The sequence below is a fragment of the Triticum dicoccoides genome, chromosome 3A, assembly GCF_002162155.2.
Source record: "Triticum dicoccoides isolate Atlit2015 ecotype Zavitan chromosome 3A, WEW_v2.0, whole genome shotgun sequence".
Taxonomy (NCBI): Eukaryota; Viridiplantae; Streptophyta; class Magnoliopsida; order Poales; family Poaceae; genus Triticum; species Triticum dicoccoides.
In genome coordinates this window covers 568988914-569007121 of record NC_041384.1, presented here as the reverse complement: position 1 = coordinate 569007121, position 18208 = coordinate 568988914, and the positions used below count along the sequence as shown (strand labels likewise).

Here is an 18208-nt window from a genome sequence, read left to right as displayed (position 1 = left end):
CACTTTCTTGTAAATACAGGCTTCTCCGAAAGTCTGTATAAAACCAAATGCTTTGATCACACTATCAAAGCGTTTATTCCAACTCCGAGAGGCTTGCACCAACATAAATGGATCGCTGGAGCTTGCACACTTTGTTAGCTACCTTTGGATCGACAAAACCTTCCGGTTGCATCATATACAACTCTTCTTCCAGGAATCCATTCAGGAATGCAATTTTGACATCCATCTGCCAAATTTCATAATCATAAAATGCGGCAATCGCTAACATGATTCGGACAGACTTAAGCATCGCTACAGGTGAGAAAGTCTCATCGTAGTTAACCCCTTGAACTTGTTGAAAACCTTTCGCAACAAGTCGAGCTTTGTAGACAGTAACATTACCATCAGCGTCAGTCTTCTTCTTGAAGATCCATTTATTCTCAATTGCTTGCCGATCATCGGGCAAGTCAACCAAAGTTCATACTTTGTTCTCATACATGGATCCCATCTCAGATTTCATGGCTTCAAGCCACTTTGCGGAATCTGGGCTCACCATCGCTTCTTCATAGTTCGTAGGTTCATCATGATCTAGTAGCATGACTTCCAGAACAGGATTACCGTACCACTCTGGTGCGGATCTTACTCTGGTTGATCTACGAGGTTCAGTAGTATCTTGATCTGAAGTTTCATGATCATTATCATTAGCTTCCTCACTAACTGGTGTAGGTGTCACTGAAATAGTTTTCTGTGATGTACTACTTTCCAGTAAGGGAGCAGGTACAGTTACCTCGTCAAGTTCTACTTTCCTCCCACTCACTTCTTTCGAGAGAAACTCCTTCTCTAGAAAGGATCCATTCTTAGCAACGAATGTCTTGCCTTCGGATCTGTGATAGAAGGTGTACCCAACAGTCTCCTTTGGGTATCCTATGAAGACACATTTCTCCGATTGGGGTTCGAGCTTATCAGGTTGAAGCTTTTTCACATAAGCATCGCAGCCCCAAACTTTAAGAAACGACAACTTTGGTTTCTTGCCAAACCATAGTTCATAAGGTGTCATCTCAACGGATTTTGATGGTGCCCTATTTAACGTGAATGCGGCCGTCTCTAAAGCATAACCCCAAAATGATAGCGGTAAATCTGTAAGAGACATCATAGATCGCACCATATCTAGTAAAGTACGATTACGACGTTCGGACACACCATTACGCTGTGGTGTTCCGGGTGGCGTGAGTTGCGAAACTATTCCACAGTTTTTCAAATGTACACCAAACTCGTAACTCAAATATTCTCCTCCACGATCAGATCGTAGAAACTTTATTTTCTTGTTACGATGATTTTCAACTTCACTCTGAAATTCTTTGAACTTTTCAAATGTTTCAGACTTATGTTTCATTAAGTAGATATACCCATATCTACTTAAATCATCTATGAAGGTGAGAAAATAACGATATCCGCCACGAGCCTCAATATTCATCGGACCACATACATCGGTATGTATGATTTCCAACAAATCTGTTGCTCTCTCCATAGTACCGGAGAACGGTGTTTTAGTCATCTTGCCCATGAGGCACGGTTCGCAAGTACCAAGTGATTCATAATCAAGTGGTTCCAAAATTCCATCAGTATGGAGTTTCTTCATGCGCTTTACACCGATATGACCTAAACGACAGTGCCACAAATAAGTTGCACTTTCATTATCAACTCTGCATCTTTTGGCTTCAACATTATGAATATGTGTATTACTACTATCGAGATTAAATAAGAATAGATCACTCTTCAAGGGTGCATGACCATAAAAGATATTACTCATATAAATAGAACAACCATTATTCTCTGATTTAAATGAATAACCGTCTCGCATTAAACAAGATCCAGATATAATGTTCATGCTCAACGCTGGCACCAAATAACAATTATTTAGGTCTAATACTAATCTCGAAGGTAGATGTAGAGGTAGCGTGCCGACCGCGATCACATCGACTTTGGAACCGTTTCCCACGCGCATCGTCACCTCGTCCTTTGCCAGTGCCCGCTTATTCCGTAGTCCCTGTTTCGAGTTGCAAATATTAGCAACAAAACCAGTATCAAATACCCAGGTGCTACTGCGAGCTCTAGTAAGGTACACATCAATAACATGTATATCACATATACCTTTGTTCACCTTGCCATCCTTCTTATCCGCCAAATACTTGGGGCAGTTCCGCTTCCAGTGACCAGTCTGCTTGCAGTAGAAGCACTCAGTTTCAGGCTTAGGTCCAGACTTGGGTTTCTTCTCTTGAGTAGCAACTTGCCTGCCGTTCTTTTTGAAGTTCCCCTTCTTCTTCCCTTTGCCCTTTTTCTTGAAACTAGTGGTCTTGTTGACCATCAACACTTGATGCTCCTTCTTGATTTCTACCTCCGCAGCTTTCAGCATCGCGAAGAGCTCGGGAATAGTCTTGTTAATCCCTTGCATATTATAGTTCATCACGATGCTCTTGTAGCTTGGTGGCAGTGATTGGAGAATTCTGTCAATGATGCAATCATCCGGAAGATTAACTCCCAATTGAATCAAGTGATTATTATATCCAGACATTTTGAGTATATGCTCACTGACAGAACTGTTCTCCTCCATCTTGCAGCTATAGAACTTATTGGAGACTTCATATCTCTCAATCCGGGCATTTGCTTGAAATATTAACTTCAACTCCTGGAACATCTCATATGCTCCATGACGTTCAAAACGTCGTTGAAGTCCCGATTCTAAGCCGTAAAGCATGGCACACTGAACTATCGAGTAGTCATCAGCTTTGCTCTGCCAGAAGTTCATAACATCCGGCGTTGCTCCTGCAGCAGGCCTGGCACCCAGCGGTGCTTCCAGGACGTAATTCTTCTGTGCAGCAATGAGGATAATCCTCAAGTTACGGACCCAGTCCGTATAATTGCTACCATCATCTTTCAACTTTGCTTTCTCAAGGAACGCATTAAAATTCAACGGAACAACAACACGAGCCATCTATCTACAATCAACATAAACAAGCAAGATACTATCAGGTACTATGTTCATGATAAGTTTAAGTTCAATTAATCAAATTACTTGAGAACTCCCACTTACATAGACATCCCTCTAATCCTCTAAGTGATCACGTGATCCAAATCAACTAAACCATAACCGATCATCACGTGAGATGGAGTAGTTTTCAATGGTGAACATCGTTATGTTGATCATATCTACTATATGATTCACGCTCGACCTTTCGGTCTCCGTGTTTCGAGGCCATATCTGCATATGCTAGGCTCGTCAAGTTTAACCTGAGTATCCTGCGTGTGCAAAACTGGCTTGCACCCGTTGTAGATGGACGTAGAGCTTATCACACCCGATCATCACGTGGTGTCTGGGCACGATGAACTTTGGCAACGGTGCATACTCAGGGAGAACACTTCTTGATAATTTAGTGAGAGATCATCTTATAATGCTACCGTCAATCAAAGCAAGATAAGATGCATAAAAGGATAAACATCACATGCAATCAATATAAGTGATATGATATGGCCATCATCATCTTGTGCTTGTGATCTCCATCTCCGAAGCACCGTCATGATCACCATCGTCACCGGCGCGACACCTTGATCTCCATCGTAGCATTGTTGTCGTCTCGTCAATCTTATGCTTCCACGACTATCACTACCGTTTAGTAATAAAGTAAAGCATTACATCACGATTTCATTGCATACAATAAAGCGACAACCATATGGCTCCTGCCAGTTGCCGATAACTCGGTTACAAAACATGATCATCTCATACAATAAAATTCAGCATCATGCCTTGACCATATCACATCACAACATGCCCCGCAAAAACAAGTTAGACGTCCTCTACTTTGTTGTTGCAAGTTTTACGTGGCTGCTACGGGCTTAAGCAAGAACCAATCTCACCTATGCATCAAAACCACAACGATAGTTTGTCAAATAGACTCCGTTTTAACCTTCGCACGGACCGGGCGTAGCCACACTTGGTTCAACTAAAGTTGGAGATACAGTCGCCCGCAAGCCACCTATGTGCAAAGCACGTCGGGGGAACCGGTCTCGCGTAAGCGTACGCGTAATGTTGGTCCGGGTCGTCTCGTCCAACAATGCCGCCGAACCAAAGTATGACATGCTGGTAGGCAGTATGACTTATATTGCCCACAACTCACTTGTGTTCTACTCGTGCATATAACATCAACACAAATAACCTAGGCTCGGATGCCACTGTTGGGTTTCGTAGTAATTTCAAAAAAATTCCTACGCACACGCAAGATCATGGTGATGCATAGCAACGAGAGGGGAGAGTGTTGTCTACGTACCCACGCAGACCGACTGCGGAAGCGTTGAGACAACGTAGAGGAAGTAGTCGTACATCTTCACGATCCAACCGATCAAGCACCGAAACTACGGCACCTCCAAGTTCGAGCACACGTTCAGCTCGATGACGATCCCCGGACTCCGATCCAGCAAAGTGTCGGGGAAGAGTTCCGTCAGCACGACGGCGTGGTGACGATCTTGATGTACTACAGCAGCAGGGCTTCGCCTAAACTCCGCTACAGTATTATCGAGGACTATGGTGGCTGGGGGCGCCGCACACGGCTAAGGAATAGATCACGTGGATCAACTTGTGTGTTTCTGGGGTGCCTCTACCTCAGTATATAAAGGAGCCAAGGGGGAGGGGGGCGCCGGCCAGGAGGAGGGCGCAGGAGGAGTCCTACTCCTTCCGGGAGTAGGACTCCCCCCCCCCAATCCTAGTTGGACTAGGATTCCCCGAGGGGGAAAGAGAGAGAGGGGGGCCGGCCACCTCTCCTAGTCCTAATAGGACTAGGGGAGGGGGGAGGTGCGCAGCCACCTTGGGCTGCCCCTTTCTCCTTTCCACTAAAGCCCATTAAGGCCCATATGGCTCCCAGGGGGTTCCGGTAACCTCCCGGTACTTCGGTAAAATCCCGATTTCACCCGGAACACTTCCGATATCCAAACATAGGCTTCCAATATATCAATCTTTACGTCTCGACCATGTCGAGACTCCTCGTCATGTCCGTGGTCACATCCGGGACTCCGAACAACCTTCGGTACATCAAAATGCATAAACTCATAATATAATTGTCATCGTAACCTTAAGCGTGCGGACCCTACGAGTTCGAGAACAATGTAGACATGACCGAGACACGTCTCCGGTCAATAACCAATAGTGGGACCTGGATGCCCATATTGGCTCCTACATATTCTACGAAGATCTTTATCGGTCAGACCGCATAACAACATACGTTGTTCCCTTTGTCATCGGTATGTTACTTGCCCGAGATTCGATCGTCGGTATCCAATACCTAGTTCAATCTCGTTACCGGCAAGTCTCTTTACTCGTTCCGTAATACATCATCTCACAACTAACATATTAGTTGTAATGCTTGCAAGGCTTATGTGATGTGCATTACCGAGAGGGCCCAGAGATACCTCTCCGACAATCGGAGTGACAAATCCTAATCTCGAAATACGCCAACCCAACATGTACCTTTGGAGACACCTGTAGTACTCCTTTAAAATCACCCAGTTACGTTGTGACGTTTGGTAGTACCCAAAGTGTTCCTCCGGTAAACGGGAGTTGCATAATCTCATAGTTATAGGAACATGTATAAGTCATGAAGAAAGCAATAACAACATACTAAACGATCGGGTGCTAAGCTAATGGAATGGGTCATGTCAATCAGATCATTCAACTAATGATGTGACCTCGTTAATCAAATAACAACACTTTGTTCATGGTCAGGAAACATAACCATCTTTGATTAACGAGCTAGTCAAGTAGAGGCATACTAGTGACACTAAGTTTGTCTATGTATTCACACATGTATTATGTTTCCGGTTAATACAATTCTATTATGAATAATAAACATTTATCATGATATAAGGAAATAAATAATAACTTTATTATTGCCTCTAGGGCATATTTCCTTCAGCATATGCCTTGTGATGTGATATGGCCAAAATGATGTGATGAATGATATATGTGATGTATGAGATTGATCATGTTCTTGTAATAGGAATCACGACTTGCATGTCGATGAGTATGACAACCGGCAGGAGCCATAGGAGTTGTCTTAATTTATTTATGACCCGCGTGTCAACTTAAATGTCATGTAATTACTTTAGTTTATTGCTAAAGCGTTAGCCATAGTAGTATAAGTAATAGATGACAAGACAACTTCAAGAAGACACGATGATGGAGATCATGATGAGGGAGATCATGGTGTCATGCCGGTGACAACGATGATCATGGAGCCCCGAAGATGGAGATCAAAAGGAGCAAAATGATATTGTCCATATCATGTCACTATTTGATTGCATGTGATGTTTATCATGTTTTACATCTTATTTGCTTAGAACGACGGTAGCTTAAATGAGATGATCCCTCACTAAAATTTCAAGAAATGTGTTCCCCCTAACTGTGCACCGTTGCGAAGGTTCATTGTTTCGAAGCACCACATGATGATCAGGTGTGATAGATTCTAACGTTCGAATACAACGGGTGTAAGCCAGATTTACACAGCAGAAACACTTAGGTTGACTTGACGAGCCTAGCATGTACAAACATGGCCTCGGAACATAGAAGACCGAAAGGTCGAGCATGAGTCGTATAGGAGATACGATCAACATGAAGATGTTCACCGATGTTGACTAGTCCGTCTCACGTGATGATCGGACACGGCCTAGTTGACTCGGATCATGTTTCACTTAGATGACTAGAGGGATGTCTGTCTGAGTGGGAGTTCATTAGATGAACTCAATTATCATGAACATAGTCTAAATTGTCTTTGCAAATATGTTGTAGATAAATAGCTCACGTTGTAGCTCCCTGTTTCAATACATTCCTAGAGAAAGATTAAGTTGAAAGATATTGTAGGCAATGATGCGGACTGGGTCCGTAGTCCGAGGAGTGTCCACAATGCTACACAGAAGGCTGCCGTCTTTGATGCACTGCTCGATGTGCAAACCCCTACAACGTCGTCTGTGGATGTTGTGAACACCTGACAGACACATCCTGATGACTACTTGATAGTTTAGTGCACCATACTTTACGGCTTAGAATCGGGATTCCAATGACGTTTTGAACGCCATAGAACATATGAGATGTTCCAAGAGCCGAAATTGGGATTTTAGTCTCATGCCCGTGTTGAGAGGTGTGAGACCTCTAACAAGTTCTTTTGCCAACAAGATGGAGGAGAATAGCTCAGCTAGTGAGCATGTGCTCAGAATGTCTGGGTGCTACAATCACTTAAATCAAGTGGGAGTTAAACTTCCAGATAAGATAGTGATTGATAGAGTTCTCTAGCCACTATCACTAAGCTACTAGATCTTCGTGATGAACTATGACATGCAAGGGATGGAGTTGATCCCGGAGCTGTTCGCGGTGCTTAAGACCGCAAAAGGTAGAAATCAAGAAGGAGCATCAAGTGTTGATGGTTTAACAAGACCACTGGTTTCAAGAAGGGCAAGGGCTAGAAGGGAAACTTCATGGATGGAAAACCAGTTGCCGCTCCAGTGAAGGAACCCATGGTTGAACCCAAACCCGAGACTAAGTGCTTCTATTGTAAGGGGAACGGTCACTGGTAGCGGAATTACCCCAAATGCATGGTAGATAAGAAGGCTGGCAACTTCAAAGTATATACGTGTTATTAATGTGTACCTCACTAGTACTCCTGGTAGCACCTGGGTATTGGATACCGGTTTAGTTGCTATTATTGGTGACTTGAAGCAAAAGCTACGGACTAAACGGAGACTAGCTAAGGGCGAGGTGACGATGTGTGTTGGAAGCGTTTCCAAAGTTGATGAGATCACCATCACACGCTCCATCTGCCTTCGGGATTAGTATTGAACCTAGATAAATGTTATCAGGTGTCTACGTTGAGCATGAATATGATTAGATCATGTTCATTGCAATACGGTTATTCATTTAAATTAGAGAATAATGGTTATTCTGTTTACATGAATAATACCTTTCATGGTCATGCACCCTATGTGAATGGTTCATTGAATCTCGGTCGTGGTAACACACATGTTCACGCCAAAGGATGTAGAGTTAATAATGATAGTACCACTTTCTTGTGGCACTGCCGCTTAGGTCATATTGGCGTAAGATGCATGAAGAAACTCCATGTCTATGGATGTTTGGAGTCACTTGTTTTTGAATCGCTTGACACATGCGAGCCATGCCTCATGGGCAGGATGACTAAGACCCCGTTTTCAGGTACAATGAAACGGGCAAGTGACTTGTTGGAAATCATGCATGCTGATGCGTGTGATCCAATGAGAATTGAAGCGTGCGGTGGATATCACTATTTTCTCATATTCACTGACGATTTGGGTAGATATAGGTATATCTACTTAATGAAGCACAAGTCTGAAATGTTTGAAAAGTTCAAGCGATTTCAGAGTGAAGTTAAGAATCATCATAACAATAAGATCATGTTCCTACGATCTGATCAAAAGGGGATTTTCTGAGTTATGAGTTTGGCAATCACTTAAGACATTGTGGAATTGTTTCACAGTTGAAGCCACCTGGAACACCACAAGGTAATGGTGTATCCGGACGTTGTAATCGAACCTTATGAGATATGGTGCGATCTATGATGTCTCTTACCGATCTACCGTTTTCATTTTGAGGTTATGCGTTAGAGACAGCTGCATTCACTTTAGATAGGACACCATCTAAGTCCGTTGAGACGACGTCGTATGAACATTGGTTTGGCAAGAAACTAAAGTTGTCGTTTCTTAATGTTTGGGGCTGCGATGCTTAAGGCTGCAGCCGGAGAAGCTCGAACCCAAAGCGGACAAACACATCTTCATAGGATACCCAAAGGTGACAGTTGGGTATACCTTCTATCTCAGATCCGAGGGCAAATTGTTTGTCGCTAAGAACGGGTCCTTTCTCGAGAAGGAGTTTCTCTCGAAAGAATTGAGTGGGAGGAAGATAGAACTTGATGAGGTTGTTGAACCTTTACTTCAACCAAAGAGTGATGCAACACAGAAAGATGTTTTCTGTGGCACCTACGTCTGTTGAATAGGAAGTTAATGATAGTGATCATGAAGCTTCGGATCAAGTTGCTATCGAACCTCGTAGGTCGACAAGGATATGTACTACTCCTAAGTGGTATGGTAATCCTGTCTTAGATATCATGTTGTTAGACAACAATGAACCTACGAGCTATGGAGAAGCGATGGTGGGCCCGTATTCCGACAAATGGTTAGAAACCATGAAATCTGAGATAGGATCCATGTATGGACTTTGGTGGACTTGCCCGTTGATCGGCAAGCCATCAAGATAAATGGATCTTTGAGAAGAAGACAGACGTGGGCGGTATTATTACCGTCTATGAAGCTCGACTTGTGGGAAAGAGTCTTTTCACAACTTCAAGGAGTTGACTACGATGAGAATTTCTCACCCGTAGCGATGCTTAAGTCTGTCGGAATCATGATAGCATTAGCTGTATTTTTTCGATTATGAAATCTTACAGATGGATGTCAGAACAAGTTTTCTTACCACTTTTCGTAAGAAAAGTTGTATGTGATACAATAAAAGGTTTTGTCGATCCTAAGGATGCTAAAAGGTATGCTGGCTCCAGCAATCCTTCTATGGACTAGAGCAAGCATCTCGGAATCGGAATATATGTTTTGATGGAGTGATCAAAGCTTTTAGGTTTATACAATGTTTGCTAGAAACTTGTATTTACAAGAAAGTGAGTGGGAGCACTATAACATTTCTGATAAGTATATGTGGATGACATATTGTTGATCTGAAATAATGTAGAATTTCTGGAAAGCAAAAACGGTTGTTTGAAGAGTGATTTTCAAAGGAAGACCTGAATAAAGCTGCTTACAAGATCTATAGAGATAGATCAAAATGCCTGATGATACTTTCAAAGAACACACACCTTGACATGTTTTTGAAGGAGTTCAAAATAGATCAGTCAAAGAAGGGGTTCTTACCTGAGTTGTAAGGTATCAAGTTGAGTAAGACTCAAAGATTGACCACGGCAGAAGAAAGAGGAAGGACGAAGGTCGTCCCCTATGCTTTTGTCATAGGCTCTATATGGTATGCCATGCTAAAGTACCGCACCAGATGTGTGCCTTGCCACATGTCTGGCAAGAGGGTACAAAGGTGATCTAGGACTGGATCACCAGATAACTGTCAAAATTTTCCTTAGAGGAATAAGGAAATGTTTCTCGGTTATGGAGGTGATAAAGAGTTCGACGTAAAGAGTTACGTCGATGCAAGCTTAACACCTATCCGGATAGCTCTGAGTAGATATACCAGATACGTATAATGGAGCAACAATTTGGAATAGCTCCAAGTGGAACATGGTAGCAGCATCTACGATATAAAGTTTTGCGAAATACATAGGGATCTGAATATGGCAAGAACCGTTGACTACAACCTCTCTCACAAGCATAACATGATCAAACCCAAAACTCTTTGAGTGTTTATCACATAGTGACGTGAACTAGATCATTGAGTCTAGTAGACTCTTGGATGTTGGTCACATGGCGATGTGACCTGTGAGTGTTAATCACATGGCGATGTGAACTAGATTATTGATTCTAGTGCAAGTGGGAGACTGTTGGAAATATGCCCTAGAGGCAATAATAAATTGGTTATTATTATATTTCCTTGTTCATGATAATCGTTTATTATCCATGCTAGAATTGTATTGATAGGAAACTCAGATACATGTGTGGATACATAGACAACACCATGTCCCTAGTAAGCCTCTAGTTGACTAGCTCGTTGATCAATAGATGGTTACGGTTTCCTGACCATGGACATTGGATGTCGTTGATAACGGGATCACATCATTAGGAGAATGATGTGATGGACAAGACCCAATCCTAAGCCTAGCACAAAGATCGTGTAGTTCGTATGCTAAAGCTTTTCTAATGTCAAGTATCATTTCCTTAGACCATGAGATTGTGCAACTCCCGGATACCGTAGGAGTGCTTTGGGTGTGCCAAACATCACAACATAACTGGGTGGCTATAAAGGTTCACTACAGGTATCTTCGAAAGTGTCTGTTGGGTTGGCACGAATCGAGACTGGGATTTGTCACTCCGTGTAACGAAGAGGTATCTCTGGGCCCACTCGGTAGGACATCATCATAATGTGCACAATGTGACCAAGGAGTTGATCACGGGATGATGTGCTACGGAACGAGTAAAGAGACTTGCCAATAACGAGATTGAACAATGTATCGGATACCAATGATCGAATGTCGGGCAAGTACAATACCGCTGGACAAAGGGAATTGAATACGGGATTGATTAAGTCCTTGACATCGTGGTTCATCCGATGAGATCATCGTGGAACATGTGGGAGCCAACATGGGTATCCAGATCCCGCTGTTGGTTACTGACCAGAGAGTTGTCTCGGCCATGTCTGCATGACTCCCGAACCCGTAGGGTCTACACACTTAAGGTTCGATGACGCTAGGGTAAGTATGTATGCGGTTACTGAATGTTGTTCGGAGTCCCGGATGAGATCCCGGACGTCACGAGGAGTTCCGGAATGGTCCGGAGGTATAGATTGATATATAGGAAGTATGATTTTGGCCACCGGAAGTGTTCCGGGCATCACCGATAGTGTACCGGGACCACCGGAGGGGTCCGGGGGTCCACCGGGAGGGGCCACCAGCCCCGGAGGCCTACATGGGCCAATAGTGGGAAGGGACCAGCCCCTATGTGGGCTGGGGCGCCTCCCACCAAGGCCCAAGGCGTCCTCAAGAGGAGAGGGGGCAAACCCTAGGCGCAGATGGGCCCTAAGGCCCACCCTAGGTGCGCCCCCCTCTCTCTCCCCCTTGGCCGCCTCCCAGATGGGATCTGGGGGCTGCCGCCAGCCCTAGGGAGGGAACCCTAGGTGAGGGCGCAGCCCCTCCCCTCCCCCTATATATACTTGAGCAAAGGGGCAGCCCAACACACGATTCAATCTCCCTGTTGGCGCAGCCCTACCCCTCTTCCTCCTCGTCTCTCGTAGTGCTTGGCGAAGCCCTGCTGGAGTCCCGCGCTCCTCCACCACCACCACGCCGTCGTGTTGCTGCTGGATGGAGTCTTCCCCAACCTCTCCTTCTCCCCTTGCTGGATCAAGGCGTAGGAGACGTCACCGGGCTGTACGTGTGTTGAACGCGAAGGTGCCGTCCGTTCGGCACTAGGATCATCGGTGATTTGGATCACGACGAGTACGACTCCATCAACCCCGTTCACTTGAACGCTTCCGCTTAGCGATCTACAAGGGTATGTAGATGCACTCTCCTTCCCCTCGTTGCTAGATTACTCCATAGATTGATCTTGGTGATGCGTAGAAAATTTTGAATTTTTGCTACGTTCCCCAACAAGTAAAGCATTATACATTTATTTATTTAAGGAGACATTACTCACACGCTATATTGTGTTATTCTTTTTCAGCAGTCTTGAACTCTTGATCGGGGGTGCTATCAGAAAGTCGGGCAGGGTTTCACTCATACTAGTCCTTAGAGCATCTCCAGCCGTTTGGCCCCCCAAGACGCATAAAAAGCGCCCCTGGGGGCGAGCCGGCGATGCAATCGGCGCTGGGGGCAATTTCGCGCCCAGTCGTCGCCCCCAGGCGCCGAAATTAGCCCACTTTTCAGCCCCATTTCGGTGAATAAAGGGCCCATATGGGCGACAATAGGCCTATATTCGGCGTGGTTCGCCGTTGTTCGGCGTTCAATTATGCACATAAATTTTTTATCACATATTTCATCACAAAAATATCAAATACTTCAACCAAATAGTACTACAACAAATAGTTCAATACAAATTATATAGTTCAACAAATAAAAACTCATATTTCATCACACTTCGCGCCCGGCGTCGCCCTTCAGCCTCCATAGATGCTCTATCAGATCTTGCTGAAGTTGATGATGCACCTGTGGGTCTCGGATCTCCTGACGCATACAGAGATAGGCAGTCGGGGTTGCCGGTAGCTGGTGATCAACTTCGGTTAGAGGACCCTGCCTGTAGTATTGTTCAGTGTCAAACACTGAGTCTTCTTGCTCGCTCTCGATGATCATGTTGTGCAAGATGACACAGCAAGTCATAATCTCCCACATTTGATCTTTCGACCAGGCCTGAGCGGGGTACCGAACAACAGCAAATCGAGATTGGAGCACACCAAATGCCCGCTCGACATCCTTCCTGCAAGCCTCCTGAACCTTCGCAAATCAGGCGTTCTTGCCTCCTGGCACAGGGTTTGAGATCGTCTTCACAAATGTCGACCATCTCGGATAGATGCCATCAGCTAGATAGTACCCCTTGTTGTAGTGCCGCCCATTGATCTCGAAGTTCACCGAAGGAGAATGACCTTCAACAAGCTTGGCAAAGAAAGGAGAGCACTGCAGCACGTTGATGTCATTGTGAGTTCCTGGCATACCAAAGGAGTGCCAAATCCAGAGGTCCTGTGTGGCCACCGCCTCAAGCACCACACTGCAACCGCCTTTGGCGCCTTTGTACATCCCCTGCCAAGCAAATGGGCAATTCTTCCATTTCCAATGCATGCAGTCGATGCTTCCAAGCATCCCAGGAAATCCTCTTGCTGCATTCTGTGCTAGGATCCGAGCAGTGTCTTCCGCATTGGGTGTTCTCAAGTATTGTGGTCTAAACACTGCCACCACTGCCCGATAGAACTTGTAGAAACACTCTATGTTGGTGGACTCGGTCATGCGCTCATAGTCGACGAGTGAATCACCGGGAGCTCCATATGCAAGCATCCTCATCGCTGTCGTGCACTTCTGGATGGAGGTGAATCCAAGAGCACCGGTGCAATCCATCTTGCACTTGAAGTAGTTGTCGAACTCCCGGATGGAATTTACAATCCTGAGGAAGAGCTTTCGGCTCATCCGATAACGGCGCCGAAATGTTTTCTCGCCGTGAAGTGGAGCATCGGCGAAGTAGTCGGAGCAGAGCATGCAGTAGCCTTCGAGACGATGCCGGTTCTTTGCTTTCACTCGCCCAGGCGCCGAGCCACCTCGCCGCGGCTTTTCATTGCTCACCAGCAGCTGAGCGAGGGCGGCGAGCACCATGAGATGCTCTTCTTCCTGGACGTCGGCCTCGGCTTCCTCCTCCAGCAGCGCGGCGAGCGCTTCCTCGTCATTCGAGTCCATCGCCGAGGCAGGCAAATCGCCGAACACCTTGCGCTCGGTGGGCGTGTATTCGCCGCTAAACCGCGCCTCCGCGGCCGGAAACGCCCAGCTGCTGTTGGAGGGGCTGCCGCGGCGAAGCGCTGCTATTTTTTCGGCGGAGAATGGCTATCTAGCGGTGTAGGGCGGCGGGCGGTGCCGGGATATAGCTACTGGTGGCCGAGGGCGCGGGGGGTGGGAGGCGAGTCGGGGAAGAAAACCTTGACTTTTCCCCTGACGGTGTGGGCCAGCCATGTTTTTCCCTTGCGCCGGAGCCCCCAACTGCTCCCCAGTGCGCCGGGTTCGGCCTGTCACCGCCGGGCGGAAAAAAGGGCCGAACGGATGATTTTCGGCATCCTGGAGACGCGACTGGGCCATTTTTTCGGCGCCGACGCCGAAAAAATGGCCTGGCGAGACCTATTGGGGGCGCGGCTGGAGATGCTCTTAGCATCTTGGCGATCAGCTCCATCATGCTTGTTTGCTCCGGCGCAGTTAGATCGTGTATGGGCGCACGACACGAACGGGCAGTAACATGGGCTTAAAGCTCCCCTGCCAAAGGAAGAAGAAGAAATCCTCAGACTGCTGAGTTCGCTACGTTGTAAAATATGAAAAAGAAAATCTGAAAATAGTAATAAGCCTGAAGAAACTCTGACATGACCTGGCGGTGGTTGCCACTTGGGCGTGTCGAACACTTGGACGCGCGCGCCGCGCATCCACCGCACCCGTCCTCCGCCTTGGGCGCACGCTCTGGGATGTATCGGTTGGCGCCATCTCCGTCGTCCTCGCTCCACCGGCAGCCGCTGCGGCCCGATCGCACATGCTCTGGAGGACCGCGCCGTGCTCTCGAGTGTTCCATACCGTCCACTCGCCACGCTCTTGGCCGGATCATGCGCCAGCGTAGATTCCAGCGCGAACTGTAGCGTTGCCCGTTCACGAGGGGAATGTCCCGCGTGACCACCATACACGCAGCGGTGAAAAGGCGCCGTGCGGCCGGCGCACGCGCCACCCGCGGCTCGTATGAACATTCTTTCCTGTTACTTTACACCGCCCGGAACATGCCGCTGCCGTGCGCCGGTGCCAGTGGGCAGGCCACTGCGGCCGGAATCGCTTGTCAGCCAGCGCCCGGGCGCGTTGCGGCAGCCTCTACGCGCCCGAGAGATGCATGATCGGCTGCACGCAGGAAACGGACGTATGCACAGGGTGATGGCGCATGCTCCAAAACGTGGATCTGTTCTACTGGTTGTTCTCTTCTGTGACGCGTACCAACTCCTTCCCTTGCCTCTTCTGGTCTGCCGACACACGAAGCTCTAGCTGTCTCTTGCACGCTGGTTGCGGTTGCCCTATATATAGGGCTCGGGGTGCACCTCTACGGCTACCTACCTCAGACACCAGAGCATGCCTTCTGCTATGAAGATGGCGGCGGTGAAGGCGGCGGTTTGCATCGCCGCGGTGACGGTGGTTTCACTGGTCCACGTTGTGGCCGCCACCGATTACATCGTCGGCAGCCCAACCGGCGGCTGGCAGGGAAAGACGGACTACAAGTCCTGGGCTTCGGCCAAAACCTTTCTTCCCGGAGACACCCTGAGTGAGTATCATCAACACGCACGACGTAAACTGGTTGTGATTCTGCATTGCAGTTCCTGCTAACGTTCTTCTGCGACAAAACTGTGCAGCATTCAAGTACAACACGAACCACAACGTCCTTGAAGTGACCGCCGGCGACTACGAAGCCTGCTCGACGGCCAACCCCGTCATCATCGACAACAGCGGCACCACCACCATCACGCTCACGGCGCCGGGGAAGCGCTACTTCATCTGCGGCGGGCCGGGCCACTGCCAGAACGGAATGAAGCTGGAGGTGGAGGTCGCCGACCGCCCTGCGCCCACGGCACCCAGCTCGCCGCCCCAGCTGCCACCGGCACCTACGCCGCCGTCACCGGTTCCGAGGACAGGGTCACCGGCTCCGGCACCCGCGGCTGAGCCGCCGAGGCATGCAGGGCACAAGAGGCACAAGAAGAGGCACTCCCCGCCTCCAGCTGCGCCCACGGTGGACCCTGCGGAAGCGTACTTCCCGCTCGCGACGGTGGCGCCGATGTCCTCGCCAGCTGCCTCTCTGCCGATGTCGTCGGACTCTGCTGCCGCGTTGCATGCACAGTGGGGCTATGCCGCACTGGGGCTCGTAGCTCTCTGGTTCGCCGTTCTGGCTCTTTGAGTTTGCGAGGTTGTAGATTATACCATCAGACGTGTTACATCCCTGTTCTCGTCCATTTGTATTGTGTGTTCAGATTGTGAGGTGAGATTTGTTGAGAGGACTGATAATAATTGCTTGTTATGGTGAGCTATATGCAGTCTTTGGGTCGAGATTACTCGCACCATCCGTCAGCTAGTCCTCTGTCCTAAAACATTCATTGTTGTCGGTGTCAAAACCGGCGGATCTCGGGTAGGGGGTTTCGAACTGTGCGTCTACACCGAATGGTAATAGGAGGCAGGGGACACGATGTTTTACCCAGGTTCGGGCCCTCTTGATAAAGTTAAACCCTACGTCCTGCTTGATTAATTTTAATGATATGGGTAGTACAAGATTAGATCTACCACGAGATCAGAGAGGCTAAACCCTAGAAGCTAGCATATGGTATGATTGTATGTATATATTCTATCGACTAGCCTGACCTCGGTTTATATAATGCACCAGAGGCCTAGGATAACAAGAGTCCTAGCCGAATACGCTGGTGGGGAGGAGTCCTTGTCTTGATCGCCAAGTCTTGTGGAATCTTCCTTTTATGCGGCAGCTGTCCAAACTGGCCCATGAGTATACGGCCATGGGGTCCTCGGCCCAATCTAATAGATCGGGAGACGACGTGGTGAGTACCCCCTAGTTCAGGACACCGTCAGTAGCCCCATGAACCGGTCTTCAAGTTAGGGACGCTCCTCGATTCTTCCGAACCGTTCTTCATCTTCGGTCGTCGGTCTTGAAAACTGGTTCAACAAATCTTCTCATCTTCGATCTTGAGGATCGCCAAAATGCATTCGACAGGTTTACACGTCGGGTATCCGAGGAGCCGCTTTAAGTTTTCGGCCTTTATCAATGTCTTATTATTTTTATGACACACCTCGGGTTTGAAGTTGTTCCCGGAAGGCAGTGTCCTCTTGCGTCCGAGCTCCAACGCTGGACTGCATTCGAGGTATCTTTTGCAGCCGAGCACCAACGCCGGACCGCTTCCCAGCTCTAACGTCGGAATGTATTCGAGCTCCAACGCCGGACTATGTATCCGAGCTCCAACGCCGGACTGTATCTGAGCCCCAACGCCGGACTATGTATCCGAGCTCCAACGCCGGACTGTATCCGAGCTCCAACGCCGGACTGTATCCGAGGTGTCGTAAATCACCTTGGTTCAAAGAAGTTTGAAGGAGTTTAGTCGAGTTTAATGCCAGAAATGCCCTCTATGGAGCCAGCCACTAGCACCCGAGCTTTATGCCGGACTGCTTCCGAGGTGGTACACCACCCCGAATGTGGGCCGATTTTTGCCAATATTTTTGATTGGTGCAATTTATTCTCTGCCGAGATATATATAGCCAGTAGCCCTCAAGGTGGGTATCGGTCTAAAACCCGAGATGCACATGAAGGATGACATAAGACCGCTGATCCCAGTAGCCGCTGAGACTCAGGTTGATTTGCAAAATCGGTCTGAGGATCAAGTCCTACCTCGGCAGAATACTTCGGGACACAAAAAGCGGCATGCTCAGTCCTCGAGACTCAGGTTGGGTGCGGCCGACCAACCCGAGGATCAAAATCTCCTCGGAAACTGTATTACACTTAATTTTTTTTGCATTGGACAGGCAATGCAGTAGTCCCCGAGACACTGGTCGAGTGGCAACACCAGATCAGGGGATCGATGTGCCCCTTTAATATTTGTAAATAATAAGCCCGAAGCCCAGTAGCGCCCGAGCCTTAATGCGGGCACGGGTGGCCGAATTAAGGATCGATATCCATAGTAAAATCATAAATTATGTGTAATGACTCTATGTATCCAAGTACTTTACGTCAT

The 18208-nt window shown here is 47.5% G+C and overlaps 1 protein-coding gene across 1 annotated transcript; it reads left to right on the top strand.

Moving 5' to 3' along the window:
* The first annotated feature begins 15550 nt into the window (after positions 1-15550).
* Positions 15551-16504, top strand: LOC119272172 (blue copper protein-like). The gene is made up of 2 exons (XM_037553725.1): positions 15551-15747; positions 15836-16504. Exons 1-2 carry the CDS (start codon positions 15558-15560, stop codon positions 16372-16374), a joined length of 729 nt encoding a protein of 242 aa, XP_037409622.1. The 5' UTR covers positions 15551-15557; the 3' UTR covers positions 16375-16504.
* The last annotated feature ends 1704 nt before the right edge of the window (positions 16505-18208 follow it).

Coding starts and splice junctions, on each gene's coding strand:
- LOC119272172 (XM_037553725.1), top strand. CDS start 15,558: ATGCCTTCTGCTATGAAGATGGCGGCGGTGAAGGCGGCGGTTTGCATC. Junction 15,748..15,835: donor TCTTCCCGGAGACACCCTGA/GTGAGTATCATC, acceptor AAAACTGTGCAG/CATTCAAGTACAACACGAAC.